General features: G+C 36.5%; 3 protein-coding genes across 4 annotated transcripts; 1 reads left to right on the top strand and 2 right to left on the bottom strand.

The window, feature by feature from the left end:
- The first annotated feature begins 536 nt into the window (after nucleotides 1-536).
- Nucleotides 537-3804, top strand: LOC117628715 (N-alpha-acetyltransferase 40). Its single transcript, XM_034361218.1, has 8 exons — nucleotides 537-922; nucleotides 997-1099; nucleotides 1484-1563; nucleotides 1676-2005; nucleotides 2260-2336; nucleotides 2876-2918; nucleotides 3014-3082; nucleotides 3434-3804. The coding sequence occupies exons 1-8, from the start codon at nucleotides 860-862 to the stop codon at nucleotides 3461-3463; spliced, it is 795 nt and encodes a 264-aa protein (XP_034217109.1). The 5' UTR covers nucleotides 537-859; the 3' UTR covers nucleotides 3464-3804.
- Nucleotides 3497-5941, bottom strand: LOC117628714 (type IV inositol polyphosphate 5-phosphatase 9-like). Its single transcript, XM_034361217.1, has 7 exons — nucleotides 5808-5941; nucleotides 5541-5654; nucleotides 5084-5354; nucleotides 4754-4938; nucleotides 4377-4485; nucleotides 4092-4243; nucleotides 3497-3996 (listed from the first exon to the last, which is right to left on the bottom strand). Exons 1-7 carry the CDS (start codon nucleotides 5939-5941, stop codon nucleotides 3756-3758), a joined length of 1206 nt encoding a protein of 401 aa, XP_034217108.1. The 3' UTR covers nucleotides 3497-3755.
- A 3460-nt stretch (nucleotides 5942-9401) lies between these two features.
- Nucleotides 9402-16262, bottom strand: LOC117628712 (monoacylglycerol lipase-like). Of its 2 annotated transcripts, XR_004586007.1 has the most exons (8): nucleotides 15295-16262; nucleotides 13260-13298; nucleotides 13100-13170; nucleotides 11237-11301; nucleotides 11019-11108; nucleotides 10779-10871; nucleotides 9902-10632; nucleotides 9402-9718 (listed from the first exon to the last, which is right to left on the bottom strand). XR_004586007.1 is itself a non-coding variant. In XM_034361215.1 (7 exons), exons 1-7 carry the CDS (start codon nucleotides 15972-15974, stop codon nucleotides 10231-10233), a joined length of 1440 nt encoding a protein of 479 aa, XP_034217106.1. In that variant the 5' UTR covers nucleotides 15975-16252; the 3' UTR covers nucleotides 9810-10230. The 2 variants fall into 2 exon arrangements, 1 of the variants encoding a protein (XP_034217106.1); XM_034361215.1 differs by lacking the exon at nucleotides 9402-9718 and having other exon boundaries at nucleotides 9810-10632; nucleotides 15295-16252.
- Nucleotides 16263-17223: the final 961 nt, after the last annotated feature.

The raw sequence follows: 17223 nt of genomic DNA, 5'->3' as shown, positions 1-17223 counted from the left end.
CAAAAAAATAAAAAACTTTAGGGGGTGTATCCAATTCAAACTTTTAATGACTTTTATGGAGTTTAAAAATCTGGAGATATTCAATTTAGACTTTTAAAGAGTACATAAAAGTCTAGTGGTATTCAATTGTGACTTTTAAAAAGTATTTAAAAGTTTGGTGGAGTATTTAAAAATTTAGTGATATCTAAAAAGTTAATGACTTTTAAAAAGCTTATTAAATGAATGACTTTTCTATATTTTTAAAGCTAATTATTAAGAACAAAAGTCTTGCCAATTTACTAGTGACTTTTATCAACTCTATAAAAGTATTTAAGAATTTATTATCTCTATGAAAGTCACTCACTTAAAAAAAAACTTTATAAATATGAATTAGAAACACCTTAGTAGAAAGCTTTGCCTACATTTAAAAAAAAACAATTTATTTATTAATTAAATATATCCTACATGTTTGCAAATTCACGCCATCGAGATGGACTATATGAAGCTGCTCTGCAAAAAGAAGTGAACTTTTGAAGAAACATAAAAGCTTTTACATTATCATACACAGGGAACTGAAAAATCCTCTCCACGCATCCTATACAAATGAACTTTTCCTAGGGTTTCCATTCCCTTCCCAGCAGCAGCTCATTTGGTTTGGAAAATGTCCCTAACTCTGTGGCTGCTTGTCAAAGTATTCAACTTTAATTATCACCAAAATAACAAAGTATATTATTTTTAAATTATAAAAATATAACTCATAAAGATGGTCCTTCCGATTATTATAGAAGAAAAGGAATGCGATTATAACAAAGAGAGAGAGAGAGAGAGAGAGAGTGTGTGTGTGTGTGTGTGAGAGAGAATAGTGATTCTTTGAGCAACAATGGAGTCCAAGGGGCTTTCACGCAATAACAGAGAAAACAAGGCTAAGCCGAAGCGCAAAGAGGTAAATCACATGTCTTTCCTGTAATCTGAAACAATTCCAACTCTTATAGGTGCAATTTAATTTTGGATTTTTAGATAATTGAGAAGAGGAAGGCTATGGATGCACTGATAAAAGTAGCTTCTGCCGAAAAGGACTATCTTTCTGCTTTCCCTGCCTTTCGCCATTACCAAATAAGCGGTACCTCGCTTTTATATTATCTATGCTACCTTTTCACAATTCGTTTGAAGATTTTGTTTATTTGCAGTACTATTTCAATTTCTCTTGGAAACCCATTCTGGACTGTGAGCTCATTCGAGCAGGAAAATAGGCAAATTGTGGGAATTTAAAACGGAACCCTGCTGCCGTTTCTTGTTTTTTTTTCTCTTCCATTTTTTGGTAGCAGCCCCATTACGGGTTCGTCCATTTTTGTATGCAAGTGATGAGCTTGTGCTACTTTATAAGTTTAGATGCCTAGAAATTATTCTTGGGGATATTGCAGTTGTCTTGCTTGGTTTTGCAAGTTAGAATCCCTCAAAGTTTTTTGTGGAAGATGAAATTTCGTGTGATCTCATTGGATGTTAGGCCTATCTGCATTCTTGGAATCAGGAAGGGGGGACAAGCTCTACTCTCCTGTTAAGCAATTCATTCAAAATCTCCTCAAGGTATTTGAAGCTGTCTGACGTTTTTGCTTAACTCCACGAAATTATGCTGATGTTGTCATTTGCTTTCTTTGCTCTTTTGGGAAAACTCATTCAAGTTTTGAGAAATCATCAGGCCAATATGGAGGGGCCGTATGGATCTGAGTGGCCTGCGAAAGAGAAGGTGAAGCGCAGGGAGATGGTTGCACCAGAAGCACGTTATGTATTTGTACGTAACGCTTCAAATGCAAGTTCAGTTGAATTCTTAACAACGTCTGAACTTGAAAAGACCTCAGCTAATTGTGTAGAAGAGAGGGGCCCCATAGTTGGGTTTGTACATTTTCGCTTTGTCATAGAGGAAGAATTGCCTGTTCTTTATGTTTATGAATTGCAACTCGAGCCTCGCGTACAAGGGAAAGGTCTGGGGAAGTTCCTAATGCAACTAATTGAGCTAATTGCTTGCAAGGTGCTGACTCTTCTGTTCCCTCTCCCATTTTACGCTTATATTTTATAGATTTCTCAATGAAATGAAATGCTAGATGGAAGAGAAATGTCTGAGGACTTCCTCAGATTTTGCATTTTTAAAACTGGAATCTTATCTTTTTCCGCCCTCAGTTTGATTGTCTGAATATTTTTGCTAACCACCTTATCAACATTCTATGTTAATTGTTCTTCCTGGCATCGAGGCAATTAATCCAGCATTTTCCATTTTTTTTGTAGAACCACATGGGCGCTGTCGTTCTAACTGTTCAAAAAGCAAACTCCGCAGCTATGAATTTCTATTTATGCAAGATGAGGTAAAAAAAATGCTTGTATATACCGCACCTAATTATTAATGAAAAGTATACAGTTTTTCATCCATGATGTGTCAGATTTTCAGTTTTCTAGAGTGATGCAGCTTGCTGGTTCAATGGAAAATATTTACTTGGTTACTATGGAAAACAATGATTATCCCCAATCTGCTCTCTCACACATCACTGGAATTTAACATTAACCCACTCAAGAAGGGATCAAAGGACGAAATTCGTTCTTCGCCTTTATAGTTACCTGGTTTTGCATTTTGAAAGTCCAGTACTGCTTAAGTATTCTTCTGCCATGCAGTCTTAAATCATATCAGTTGTTTAATATTAGGAGCTTGGTGAAGTCTGTTACCAATCATTTGTGGCGCAACCTAGGAGGAATGTTCTTTAAGTTGCATATCATGGTGCTTTATTCAACAGATTTATACTAAAGTATCACCAGTGCTTAATTGTTTTATTAGATTTCTTGATTTTTTTTCTTTTATACGTTATATTGCCCGTGCATCTAATGATCAGATTTCTTTTTCTTTCACCAGATATGTTACATCGACTATATCACCATCAAGAGTTGATCCATTGGTGAGGGATTGTTAACAAAGCACCTACAATGTGTGAATTAAACAGAAGACCTACACCTTTTCTTCAATGTTTTAACAGGTTTATTATTTATGCAGATAGGAGTTGAGAAGAGTTATGAAATTCTTTGCAAAACATTTAGTAATGAGGCTAAAGCTATATTGGAGGTATAATCCTGCTTTTGTTAGAAATGCAGTAATATATAACTGAAATCAAAGATAAAAATATTACTGTTTTAAATATCTTTAGTAAGCTGGTTTATTGTTGGACAAATTACTTGACTGTCATTAAGGAAGTTGGCATGTGAAAGTGGGCTATCAAAAACACAAGAGTTCAATCATTTATAGAAATTTGCAATTGATAACAAAGTGGCTTAATTGTCTACTCATGTGTCACAAGCATTTTCAAAGATATTTAGCGTCCTGTTTTAAGAGCATCTAAAGGTTTTGTACTTTGTTGCGCATATGCATACATTCATTTGTCTTATTTTCCTTTTCTTTTATGCTTCTGAATATCAGGAACCACTTGAGCTGGTTCATTCGGTTTAACAAGATAGTAAACTGGGCGCTCTTCAGTAATTATGTGCTGTCACAAAAAGGCAGAGCTATTGAGGTACTGGATGATGTAGTTACAGGAGAATGCATTACTTACAATGATTTAGCTGCAGCACTACGTTCAGTATTATTACTCTTGAACTCACAGAATCACTAGCATACATTTTTTTTCGCTCAGCTGTACAAAATCAGCAGCAAATAGTACTATGTAAAATGAAACTACTTGTTTTGGTAGATATTATTTTGGATCTTCTTGTGATCAAAGCATAGTAATTGCAGTTTATGCTCAATAATGGAAGTTTGATCTCCATTTACATGAATATTTGTCATTGAAACATTCTTCAAAATGGTTTGGCAAGCAAATAATTCTGTCTGACAGAAAGCTTTGAAATCCTGTAGGATCTCTTAAGACCTTAATTTCTGCCATAAAAATCGCCCGGACAGGTCTATGGTCCGACAACTTCAATTCGCCTCTGTCATACTGGTTTTGCTTTAGTCCCTTCCCGAACCATATGATTCGATCACACCTACAAAACCATCAGTCAGTGCATCCTGTGCTGCTTGTTTCTGGGATAAGATTTGTAGCAGTCCTTATCAATTTCAAGCAGTTCAGGATGCTTACCATGCTGGAGCACGCCTTTTATTGTGTTTTCTCTTCTCATCGCAGCCAAAGTAAAGTTCCGAATTCTTGTAATATTTGTAGCTAGGGGCGAAGTTTATTACTCCTTCATGCCAACCTTCGAATACATGTCCTTCCATGAGCTCCACCTTTAGCTTTAAAAGATAGTGATAGAGATTAAACTTTTTTTTTTTTTTTAAAGGTAATTTTTTTCTTTTTACACGTTGATCATAGCAGCTAGTTTCACAGTGACAGAATCTCTTTACACGTTCGGATATTGTAAAGTACCTGATCATATTCCAACAAAAGGTTCCACTTTTGCTTCTCCAGAAGATACTGCGTTGTGGCGTCAGGCAAGTAGATTCTATAGTTCAAGTCTCCAAGCCAGATCACCCTACTGCGTAGGCATATATTATTTAGCGACTTAATTAGATATGATATTACTCCAAATATATATATATATTCAACAATCAAAAAGCGTTCTCAAACAAGAAGTTCACGAACAAGGGCATCAAAATCTCTTAAAACTTAGAAAAATATTAGAACTTTTTGTTTTTCTCATTTATTTTATCGACTCTTTTCTTTCGAACCGACCAAGGTTTGAAAAAATAAATTGAGGAAGAGCTGAAAACATCAATCAAGAAGCAAAAATTGTATATACATACTCGTGATCAAGAATTTTAGTGGTGAAATTAGGGAAGGGCCCGGGAGGAAAGGTTGTGCGAGATAAAATCCCAGCTGCGTTTGCGTTTCTGAGTCGTTGATCACCTTCTTTTCCTCCGGAAGCAAGATGACTACACACAAAGCAAAAGCTTGTTTCATGCAGCCAAAATCTAACTGACACCGAACCCTGCATGTCTGTACGTGTGTATCAAAAAGTCATCATCAAGTAAAGCCTTTAGCATAAACTAACTTAAATTATGAAAATAAAAATAAATGAAGTGAGCTAATTCATTCTAAATTCCATATTCCAATATTCAATGGATATTATATACCTTGTTCCCTAGGCAACCCATGAGACCACAGCCAACACATGAGACACTGAGCTGTCTAATGTATTGGCAGAGATCACTCCTAACCCAAACAGATAACAATATTCCGACCATTTGCTTACTAATGATGCATCGGAAGTCTTGTGTAATATTATTCTTAGGGTCAGGGTCATTAAGAGCTGCCCTAATCAATGAATTCCATTTCTCGCAAATCTTGCGGTTTTCAGATCTTACAACAATATTTGCTGCATTCAGTGGCACAATCTCTTGAAACCTGAGATTGAGTAATTCGTTCGGAATGATCAGATTCATACGGCTATATCTATCTATCTATCTATCTATCTATCTATATGAATCAAACTTGAACACTTGCATGTTGTTACAGACATGCACGATTAAAACTAACAATATTTAACTAGAGATATATCATATATATATATAGAGGGAAAGATTGAATTACCCAAGAACGTAGATATTAGCAGGAGGGTTAATATGATTGGGTCTGAGCCACTCTTGTATGTCCAAAACATCGGGAGGTGAAACACCTCCAACATTCCAGGAACCGGCGAAGATCCTGCATCCATCCATCCATCCATTGATAAACAATTATATAACATCATCATATTACACTACGTACAAACATAACATTCAATTCAAAATATATATAATAAGTGAGAAACTAGCTAGGTAGCTTAAGTGAGCTTGTGTTCAATGGATTGGGGCATACTGATGATATATATTTTGAGGAGCAGTGGAATTTTTCTTGGAGATATTGATATTATCACTTGGTCGACTTTCCATCATGGTCTCCATCTCCATGGAATCTGGATTAATATCCGCGATGAAATTGTTGCTCCCCATTAATCTACACCAAATGACCTTGAATCATAATGAACACACATGTATTCATATTACTATATCTTAATATAATAAGTTCATTAGATAGATAGCCATTATTAACTTGAGAGAGAGAGAGAGAGAGAGAGAGAGAGAGAGAGAGAGAGAGAGAGTTTTTCTTACTTGCTTGGCTTGCATTGGGGATGGTTCTGTATGAATCAAATAGCATAGCAAAGCTTAGCTAGGAAGAAGAATTGCATTAAACGACTGATTCTGAGTAGTGGAAATGGAATGTAACCCGCAAACCCTCCCGTGAAAAGAAAAACAAAAGTGTAAAAAGATCCCATTTGGCAATTTTGGCAGGACGGAAACATAATAATAAGGGCCGAGTGACGAAGGTGATGATGCAAGTCAGACACAATAGTTTAATGGGGATTAATTCATTTATGGGAGGTACAGGATTAACTAATTAATTGAGTTTACTCTCTCAATGAGCCAAAATAACAAGAGAAAAAAAAACCCAAAAATTCCTAAAACATGTGTTTTACTCTCTCTCTCTCATATTTATATTCACATGGCATGGGTGCTCAATTTTTAATTCATTTTTTCTCGGTGTTTCTGTTTGTTTGTTGATGGTTGGCCCTAATACTTGAGCAATTTATTATTAACACACACATATATATATATATATATAATTCAATAAGTATTTAAGTTAAGAATTAGTTACATATTTCTAATCTCGGTTATTGTATTGCATCTAAGAAACTACTAACGCATTTAATAAATACAATCCAACGGCTAAGATTAGAAGTATTTCTAATTTCGGTCATTGAATTGCATCTAATAAACTACTAACGCATTTAATGAATACAGTTCAACGACTAAAATTAGAAGTACGTAACCAATTCTTAACATAAAATACTTATTGAAAAATCTCCCTATATTATATATATGCATTGTCTAATTGTTGGTTATTTACTTTGAATATGAATGGAATCACAGTAATATATACACGTATGGTGTGGGTGAATTTATATTTAAAATTAGGTATCCCATCAAAACGTATCATCAGAATCATGCATAATTAACGACTGAAAAAAGGTTGATCTTATAATGCTTAACCCACTCGAAAAAGTTGTTGCATCGTGTAATTAATAGGATTTATGCATAACTTGCTGAGAATTTAAATTCAGACTCTGTTTCAAAGAGTCAGGACCATCTTGGTGGCCCGTGCTAGCTATGTCTATGTGGTTGATGACGAAATTAGACTGTCTGATTGCTGCAAATTTACATGATTAATTCTAGGTCAAGCTAGCTCCAACTACATAATAAAAACACAATTAGGGATGGCAAAAATCCCCGTAGGAGCGGGTCTCCGTCGGGTCTCCGACCCTAACGGGAGGAGATTTCGGAGCTAAATGGGTACCGGATACGGGAATCCCCGAACTTGAAAAATTCCCGACGGGTATGGGGAGGGGATGGTATTGGCGTCTCCATCCCCGAACCCAACCCGAAAATATATATGTTTATATTTAAATAAATAAATAAATATTTATAATATTTATGTTTAACCATAAGTTAACTTCCCTCTCCTAATTCTTCCTAATTTTCTATGGAATTTCATATTGATGTGATTTTGAATAGTTGAGTTAAACTTTATAGTTAATTTGGATGTGTTGAATGATAATTTAATATGAAACTTAATGTTAAAATGTATGATAAATATTTTTTTATGCAAAAAAATAGGAGATTCGAGGCGGGTATGGGGGATAGTCCCCTGACGGGGACAGGGATGGGAATTCCCCGAAACCTAATAAATGGGGATGGGTTCGGGGACGGGGGCGGGGATGGGGATGGTATTATCATATCCGACCCCTACCCGACCCGTTGCCATCCCTAAACACAATGCTAATTATAATAATTTCATGACCTTGAGTATTTTAATCTATGACTTTGAATATATGAAAAGGAATGATTGGATGGGCGGAAAAAGAGCCAACATAAGTTACACAATCTAACTAGTTTATTACCAAAATAAATCATCTGGAAAAAGAAAGATATCTGTGAAGGTTTCTTCTTCTTAATACACTGACTGAACGAATCCCATTGAAAAAGTTAGTAATGTATTATGTAATGAATAAATAGTGATGGGAGCTGTCACTTAAAACAAAAAGAACCAAGGAAACTGGTTTGTCGTAAGAGTCCAAATAAATAATGCTAATTAATAGTCATTGATCAAGCTAATCAGTTTCATTATAGTATTAATTAATTAATTAATTAACAAGTCCATATATATACCCTTTGTAATCTGAGAATGGTCCTCCCACTGGCTACTACCCAATTCCTTGCCTTTTCGAGTTGAATTGGAGTTGTATAATTTAAGTACACAACCCACCCACCACTATTTGTTCTTATATATCGCATCTGTCAGAAAAGGATTGGTTGGTTTTTATCACGGTGACAATCTGATTAATTATATATAATCAAATGCTGGAAAGATGGATTAGTGATAGATCATAGAGGAAACAACCCATGAATTGATCAATTATTCATAACAAAAATTAATTAAATACGTGTATACTACTATTTATTTGTAATGGCTTTCAACCTCAATGTCAGTTAGCTTCTTGTCTGTTTCCCTAATTGAGCAAGGCAACTAGTCTTGATTTCTTGACAGGTTCATCTAAAAAAGGAAGAACAAAACGTATTGAATTAATATGCAATAATTTAACTAGAAGTTTAAAGTACAACCGACCCTTGTCTAACAGGGGAGAGAGTTTCTCACACACACAATCAAGATGCCATAGAGTTCGAACCTGAAACCCTTGTAGGCAGGTCAAGACCTCCTTTCACTGGGCTATACCTGTTGACAAATATTATTTTAAAACCGGCACTAATGAACATGTAATTTGAATTATTGACCACAGGCATAACTAATCCTTAAGCTGAAAACGTCAAGCCATTTAACAACTCTTTTGGCACTTGTGATTTATGCTACGAATATTTTCATGGTCCCCCATTTGGTATTGCTCTTACTGCATGCTTTGCAACATGAGATGAGATATATGTCAACTTAATTATTGATTTGATGTGGTGCTCGCTTTCAATTTTTAGCATCATACATAACATAACCAATGCTTCAGTTGAGCTTCAGACTAATATTAGTTCCTCCATTTCTTTCACCTCACCAACTATTTCAAAAGTCTAACAGGCTGTGTGAAGGTTCATCCATCTCAATCAATCTGCCTGTTATGCATGATTTACACAACTATTGGTGTTTCCTCCATTTGACACTTTGGCTCATTCTAGGTGTAGAGTAAATGATGACCAGTCACCTAGCCTTATGTTTTTTATTTTCTTCTTATTCTTGGTAAACGTCGATGAGAACAACCAATCTTTTAAGATTCTGAAAAATCAGTGCGCATTTAGTGGTTGGATACCAAGATAAGAACCAATCTTTTCTTTTGTTTTTTGGGCGGCAGTGTAAGTTGATAACTTCATATGGCCCAGTTTGATAAAGTTGAAAACCTCCCTTAAACAATTGGAAGCGGAGAAGAAAAGAAAATAAAAAATTCTTGGGTTTGTGGGGGCATAAATCATTCACCCCCTTAACAAATACATGTTAATTATAACCCACAGCTAAAATGTTTGGTGACCTCCCTTGAAAGTTTAAATATACGAATTTGCTTCACCCGTTAAAACTAGGTAGAGAAAACAACACAAAATTCTAACTGTGGATTGAGGAAACCCAATCATGCTTTATCATCAGCGAAGCGAAGCAGCTATGGTGGGATCATGTACCTGCTTTAGCACGAGTTCATGTCTTTCAAAATTTATTCCACACCAAAGGGAATGGGGAAACTAAACTTGTATCGTGCACAATCTCAAGATATTGACAAAAAAGTAACTGCTTTTCACTTTCAATTATAGGAAAGCTTTCAATTTCAAACAACATATAAAGGAGCTCAAGCATTTAACAATTACCTGATCACGGCCATTGGTCTGCCAGCCAACAATTATGATAGGAAAATGCTTCAGACCAGCAAGCAACCCCATCTTTCCAAGGAAAATGAAGAGATAAACTGTTAAGGAGGCACTCCTTTACAACTGCAGATAATGTCTTAAATATTGAAGAAGAACACATTGTTAGGTTTCAAGTTTCAACACAATAAGCTGAATTTATTCCGCCACATAAGATTTTCTATCTTCTGCTTCAATGCAAAGCATCTAGCATCCATAAAATGGTCACTCGTACCCAATTTCCTTCTGTCCCACAACTTATCAATCTTGATCTCCCACTAGACTACCTAGCTTCATATTCTCTGATTCAACCAGTCGATAATGTCCTTGGCAATAGCTTCTCGTTCTGGCTCAAAGAGGAGGTCATGTAATAACCCGTCAAACAATTTTATGCTTTTGTCAGTTGAGGAGGCTTCATTGTACAGTTTCTGGGAGGCTTCAGGGTCAGTAACAGTATCAGCGGTGCCATGGAGAACCAAGAAGGGGACTCTCAATTTGCTTAGATTCTGCTGCAAGTAGGATGTGATTCGGAGAATCTCATAACCAGTCCTCACACGGATTGATCCAGTGTACACTAGAGGGTCTGAATACTTGGCAACTAGAGCCGCTGGATCACGAGAAACGGGCATGCCCTTTTTATTTGCTGCACTTATCTGGTATCTTGGAAGCAAAAATGAGGCAATTGGAGCAATTACCTGGCATGATAGATGGAGGTGAGCCTGGTGAGGGGATGACCTGACTTACTGAATCTTTGTAATTTGATATGCATTTGCAAACTTGTAATTGTTTTTATGCTCAAAAGTACATAAATATTAGATAAAATAGAAGAGGTTTTTCTGACCACAAATATTGGATGCGAAGGCTGAACCCCAACTGCAGGTGATGTCAGCACCACACCTTCTATGCTGGACTCAACTTTTGGGTCAAGCATTGCCTAAAATCAGTTTTCCAATATAGTGTAAGTTCGGATTAAATTCCAGTCAATGGATTTAATGTGAATAAACAGAAGTCGATAAAATAGTGACTACCAGAAAGTCATTCATGCAATTGCAAGAAAGAAATCACTTCCTGCAGTCCATACCTTAAGTATAATAGCTGCACCTGTGGAATGTCCAAAACAGAAACATGGTAGGCCAGGATTTTCAGCTAAAACCTTTTCAAGAAATGATTTCTGCAAAAAATTAAAGTGCGAGAACACACGTAAATATTTAATCAAAGCAAAGTTCCTTCTCATCATTAAGAACTGGATTTAAAAACTACTTTCTCATCAGGATATTGTTAATGAGCCTTGAAACATACCATATCCGTAACAGCATAATCAAGAGAAGGAACATATGCATGAAGCCCCTCACTCCCACCATGACCTATATGGGAAAGTCACTGAGAACAGTTATACAAGAAAGAAAACAATGAACTAATACTTTGGAAGATATAGCGCAATGTATCAGGGAAAGTAGTAAGTCCACAGGTTTATGATTTACCCTTCAAAATCTTAATTTATTATCTATATGACCATCAATTTGCACCACAAATTTGCAATGAAATCAACAAGAAGACAAAAAGGCAGAAGAAGGCTCCGTTCAAATTAACAATAATACACAAAGACAATAGTTTTATTTTTTCAAACGTTAAAGAAAAAGAAAAAAAGAAAAGAAAAGAAGAAGCAGACATGACTAAAACCAAAGACAAAATATAACCCATTACACACCTGAAACAAGAAAGTTTCCAAGTGCATTTTAAGTGAACAGAAAAATACGTCATACATGATTGCACCCTTTCGAGTGGATGGCTGTGTGGGATGTACCTAAGTACAAATTCAGCTTAAACCTTTCTATAATGTTTGAAATTTTCTCACTCTGATAGAGACAACAGATGTGTAACTGATGTTTCTAAGACTTTCGCTTATTTTCCAAAGCGTACATCTCTCTTTCTTCGAATTTGAAACATACAAGGTTAGACACAAACACACAAATAATAAGCTTACTTATAAACAGGAGCTTCACAAGTTACCTTTTCGCACCAATGGGCATCCAATTTACTCAATCCCTGCAACATCCAAATATATATGCATTGTTGAAGAGAGTGATCTCTAGGCTATGAAAACAGTAATTAAGAAAAGGATGAGATTTTAGATTTTTTGAGATAAAATTTACCCCTCATCTAAAAGTTAAGGTTCTTCTTGTACCACAGAAAAGATAGAAGTAAACGGGGGGGACAGATATCGGGTACATAGATACTTTGATTGGATAAGGAAGGTAGAGTCATGGCACACTAGATGAAATATTGAGACTATGGAGTTAAATAATTGGTCAAATTAGATCAATTGAGAAGCTCCATTTTAAGATACTTTGATGTGGTCGGGTTCATTATTGACCTTCCCAGTAAATTAACAGTGGAAAATGGAACTGCTGAGGCATTGCTCTAATTGTGGATCTATTTCTTTTTCTATCTCTTGTATAGCACTCACAATGCTTGCCTAGAAGATTGATCTTGATGACACAGAACATGACAAGAATGTGATAAAAACAATACAAAACGGTGCTCATTCCAGCTTATACACAACTACAAAGAAGGAAAAAAAAAATTGTTGACAGGAGTAATGATCGCTTTAACTAGTTATCCAGTTGACCAAACGTGGATATAAATTACATGTTTTGAATGATGTTTAACAGATTGTAAATACGGTAGGATTGCTATAGTTTCAAAGTTTAACTTTATTGCTGTAGTATTTTAGTAATAAGCCATCCATGGTAAGGTTCAAGAATTGTACTGCACCAACTCCCTCTTGATCAGAAAGACTTGTAAAATGTTGTCCTTAGAGAAATCAGCCTTTAATATTTCTATAACCAAACTTTTCACAGCCTTAAAGATGAAACTAATAATGCTTAATTTAAATGAAAGGAAAACCAACAGTTCATACAAATTAATAATCATGTTATCTCTATGCACATTCGCTTGTAACTTGCCAAACCCCAATAAAATTCTGGAACAGAAAGTATGATAAGGTTGTGAGCATACAAGTTTAAAATGACATACACAGGAAACTGGCATTAATTGTCTTAGACTTGAGGTATCATCTTCGAGAAAGAACATACAGATCAATTAGACTTGTTAAGAAGGTTAAATGCAATGATCAGAAAGTCAGAATGGTCTTGAACTTACCAATCCAATCCATTCCATAAACCTTGAAGCCATTAGAATTCAGCTGCTTTGCAAAGTCACTGTATCTGCCACTGTTCAAATTATATAAATCTCTTAATATATTTATTTTTAAAATAAACTAAAGGTAGAATTAAATGGGAATTATGTACAAATGACAAACCTATGTTCGTTCAAGCCATGCATAAGAATGACAACGCCCCTGCAAGTGTAAATATTAGCTTAGCAACTTAGTTCTGTAAAAAGATGAAAAGAGAAGTGAATATGCACTTAACGGTAGGATCCATAAGACCTAAGAACAAAAGATGCAATCACGAACATATTTTGATATAAATTTGGACTGCTTTACTTTGTAAACATGCCCACATGACTATCACCTAAATATTTAATACACCTGACTTAACTGAAGGTCATCCCTCAGGCAAAAGAAAACAAAAAACTAAAGGCAGCTGTCCCAGTCAATCAAGCTTCTCAAACTTCTGAACAGATAAGATTCTCTTTCAGATCTTTTTTTAATAACTAATCCCATGGAAGGCTGCATAGAATGGAAGATGAATACAGATACGGAAAAGTGTTCTCCAATCATCCATGCTGGATTGTCCTTTAATCTTTAAGCAAGGGCAGCCAAACTTTAGCAGAGCAAGGGCAGTGAACAATGAGCCATATCAATATTTAATTTGGAACCTAAAACGTATGGATATGAATGATAATTGTCTATCCAGAATCTTTTTCTGCAATTTACTATATCTACTAGGGGTTCAAAGTAAAGTTAGGAATTATGATTTCTTTATAATAACTGATGCTGTTGTTATTTTACACAAGTTTATGAAGTCAACAGTAACTTCTGATAAAACCCAGGTGTTGCTTAGGGGATCTGTCATCAAGAACAGCTCACTTGCCCAGGTGTTTCCTGACATTATCATTCTACTTGAACATATCTAATAGAAGAATAGTCAACAAGCAAGAGTTACTAAGTGGTCATGAACCTTAGATGAAATGATTCATCAGAAAGTTGTGCAAAGTCCAACCAATTCATTATGAATTTAACTGACTTTTAGACCATACTAGTCCTACCACTGAAGCAAACGCACCACCCTGTCCAGGAAATATTAAAGTACTAGCTCCTTTTCTCGACCTCCCCACATCCTATATTTTTATAAAATTGGTTGCATTATAACTAACTTATCTTGATAGTTTTCTTGAAAATAGACAATGCCCCAAAATGGTCCCTGCAATATAATCCAACTCATTATGCCATAGATTCCACCCATCATTTGTCAGGTCATACAGTCGGCTCTAAATTTGGTAGTTGATTTGACATATTACATACCAAATAAAGGAAGGCAAGAACACTGGGCAGAGCCAGAGTGGAAATGACCAAGAAGTGTATTTTCTGAAAATCCAGATGCATTGCGTAAACATTGCATTTATCGTGCAGGCACAAGGACAAGAGATTAGAGACGGGACCTTAAGAAAGAGAAGGTCCTCATGAAAAGGGATATTTTGTTTTTAAAAAGCCACAAAAGGATTGCTGGCTTTACTCGGATATTGCAATCCTCGAGGCATGGTCCTGGTATAGGGAATTACAAAAACAATCGCTGCAGGTTAGAGGTTACTTTATTCCTTGTGGATATGGTATGCATAATACTTAGTTGGGGTCCAATGGAATGTCCAGGCCGATAATATATTGGATATGTTAGAATATGCCTTGTATATACTAAAAGGAAAGTGTGAAGTTGGAATTACAGCCATTAAGAACAGCTCCATGACAACGAGCACACATTATAGCGAGTACAAACTGACAAAGCATTCAAGTTAATTGCAAGTTTGAAAGATTCAAATTTAAAAGTACAATGGCGATGCAATCAAGAAAAGAAGCCAAAAAGATGTTAAGTTTGATCTATCTCTTCATTCATTAACTACATTAATAAGATTGGCAGCTCCTAATTAAACAATTGCCAAAAAGATTCCTCCGTAGGAAACGATATGCAGTAAATTTTAAGAGTGAAAGGGGAAGAAAAAATGAATTTAAACTTTCAATTCCAGAAGTACATTTCTGCATTGGCCAGTTCCAGGGCATGTTCATTCTTAAGATTACTCTTGTTTTTTTTTGTTTTTTTTTTTTTTTGTAGGAGCCTAAATTTGAGCTCCAGGAACTAAAAAGTTTCGTTAAAGAAGAAGAAAAGAATCAAAATTACCTGACGTTAACCGAAACGGGAGTCCAACTCTGCGTGAAAAGGGTTTCACCTCTTGGAGTTCCAAAAATGGAAAATTGCCTGACCGAATTCTCATCATCATCTTGGACAACTCTAAGCTTGGCTAAAGCTCTCCTTGCCGCCACCTCCTGGTCCACCGGCGACGACGAGCTGCTCTTCCAGGGCACAATCGCCGTCGGCACCCGCACTACCGGCCCCCTCTGCTGCCTCTCGTCCTTGGGCGACTTCTCCGCCAAGGCAATGATCGATGGAGAAGAAGACGAGGAGGACGACGCCGTTCGCTTGCGGCCGCGGAAGGGAAGCAGGAGGAGCAGGAAGAAGGCATTAATCAGCATCATCAGACTCCGCAACGCCCGCAGCGAGAACAAGGCGTTTATGCGGCCACTTGCCCCAGAAGTTAAGATCAAAGACGACGACGCATCGTTGCCTCGCTCCGCCGCCATTTGGTGTTTCGGTTTGAGGCTTGATCTTCTGGTGTGAAGCAGCAGTAATGCTGATGATGCTGACGACGAAGACGATGACTTGAATTGGGTTTGGGATTGGGATTGGACCTCCGCTTCTTCTATGAATAGCTGCTTTGGTTTTCTATGGCTGTTTCTCTTCTTCACATGAAACACCAGAATTCTAGTTTCTATAATCGCTGTTGTTCCCAAACAGATCATAAAAAAATTGTGTGTGTTAACTCAATTCTCGGTTGCTCTTTTGCCAAATTTAGAGCTATAAATAAATAAAGCTCTTCTCCAATCTTCAATCTTGGAAAGTTGTGTTAGAATTAATTCAGATGGACAGCAAATCGCAAAAGGAAAAGGACCAGCAAATAGCAAAGACTCCGGGTCAAATTAGGATTTAATATTTTGATTCTGAATTTTTGGGAAATTAAATTTCTGAATTCGGTCCATCTTCCTTTCTCTTTTCCTTCCTTGGATGGCTTTTATTTGACTGAAGCAGAGAAGCATAGGATAAGACCGTCAGCAATTGGCGTTCCTACCCAATCTTTTACCGGGGTTTTCTCATTGCGACACGTGTCACTCCAGAATAATGTATAGTTGTATACAATGTGTATGTGACACCTGTCTCGATAGGAGACGGACACGTGTTGGATATGCGGCAACGTGGGGGTTTTGTCTGGTTTGAAATGGTCATATACAATCACGTGGAGACGGACTGGTGCGCAATTGCTTACGTTTTCCCGTGCTACGTGGCGACCTTTGAGGAGAAAGGGTCTGGGCTGAGTCACTCAGCTGTTGACACCTGTAAACTGTCTACTATTTGGTCAGGTAGAGTTGGGTTGGCCTCTTGAGATCGGGCCGCCCACTGCCCGCTTCCTGCAAGACTTGAAGACTACCAAACCTAATTCATTCTAGTTGAGTGCCCAAACCCAACGCTGCCCCCAGGCCCAAGGTTGTATCCCTCTTCCTCTTCCAACATCACTTGTATAGGTCCATTTGAATATAATAGATCAAGTTAATTGTTGATCTGTCAAGTTAATTAGGTTACAGACATGGCTGCTAGTGGCTCTTTGGGTCTAATATGTTTTGGAATTTCCTCCCTCTTGAAGCGTATGATTGAAATATAAGTTTTGGGGTTTAAAGTAGATTATATAAGTAATTAACCAATCGCAGCTGAAATATAAATAAGATTTGGTTAAGGAGCACAAGGTGTATAATGCATGCATGAACAAATTAATGGTCCTTGATAAGTAGATATGCATGTGGGTTTGCTTGTTAAAGTAAGCTCATATATGTTATGTAAATATTCCCCACCTAATCAAGAATCAACAGGCAGTGCTTTTTAGCTTTTTTTGGGAGGCAAATCAGGCTCCAAATCTAACAAAACAAATGAACGTACTACATGAAGACACAAAGAAAGCTAGATTACAAAGTCAAGCTTTCACACGCTAGTCACTTAAAG

The sequence above is a fragment of the Prunus dulcis genome, chromosome 5 (genome assembly GCF_902201215.1).
Source record: "Prunus dulcis chromosome 5, ALMONDv2, whole genome shotgun sequence".
Lineage (NCBI taxonomy): Eukaryota > Viridiplantae > Streptophyta > Magnoliopsida > Rosales > Rosaceae > Prunus > Prunus dulcis.
The sequence above is the reverse complement of the archived record's forward strand: the minus strand, read 5'-3'. Positions and strand labels throughout refer to the sequence as shown.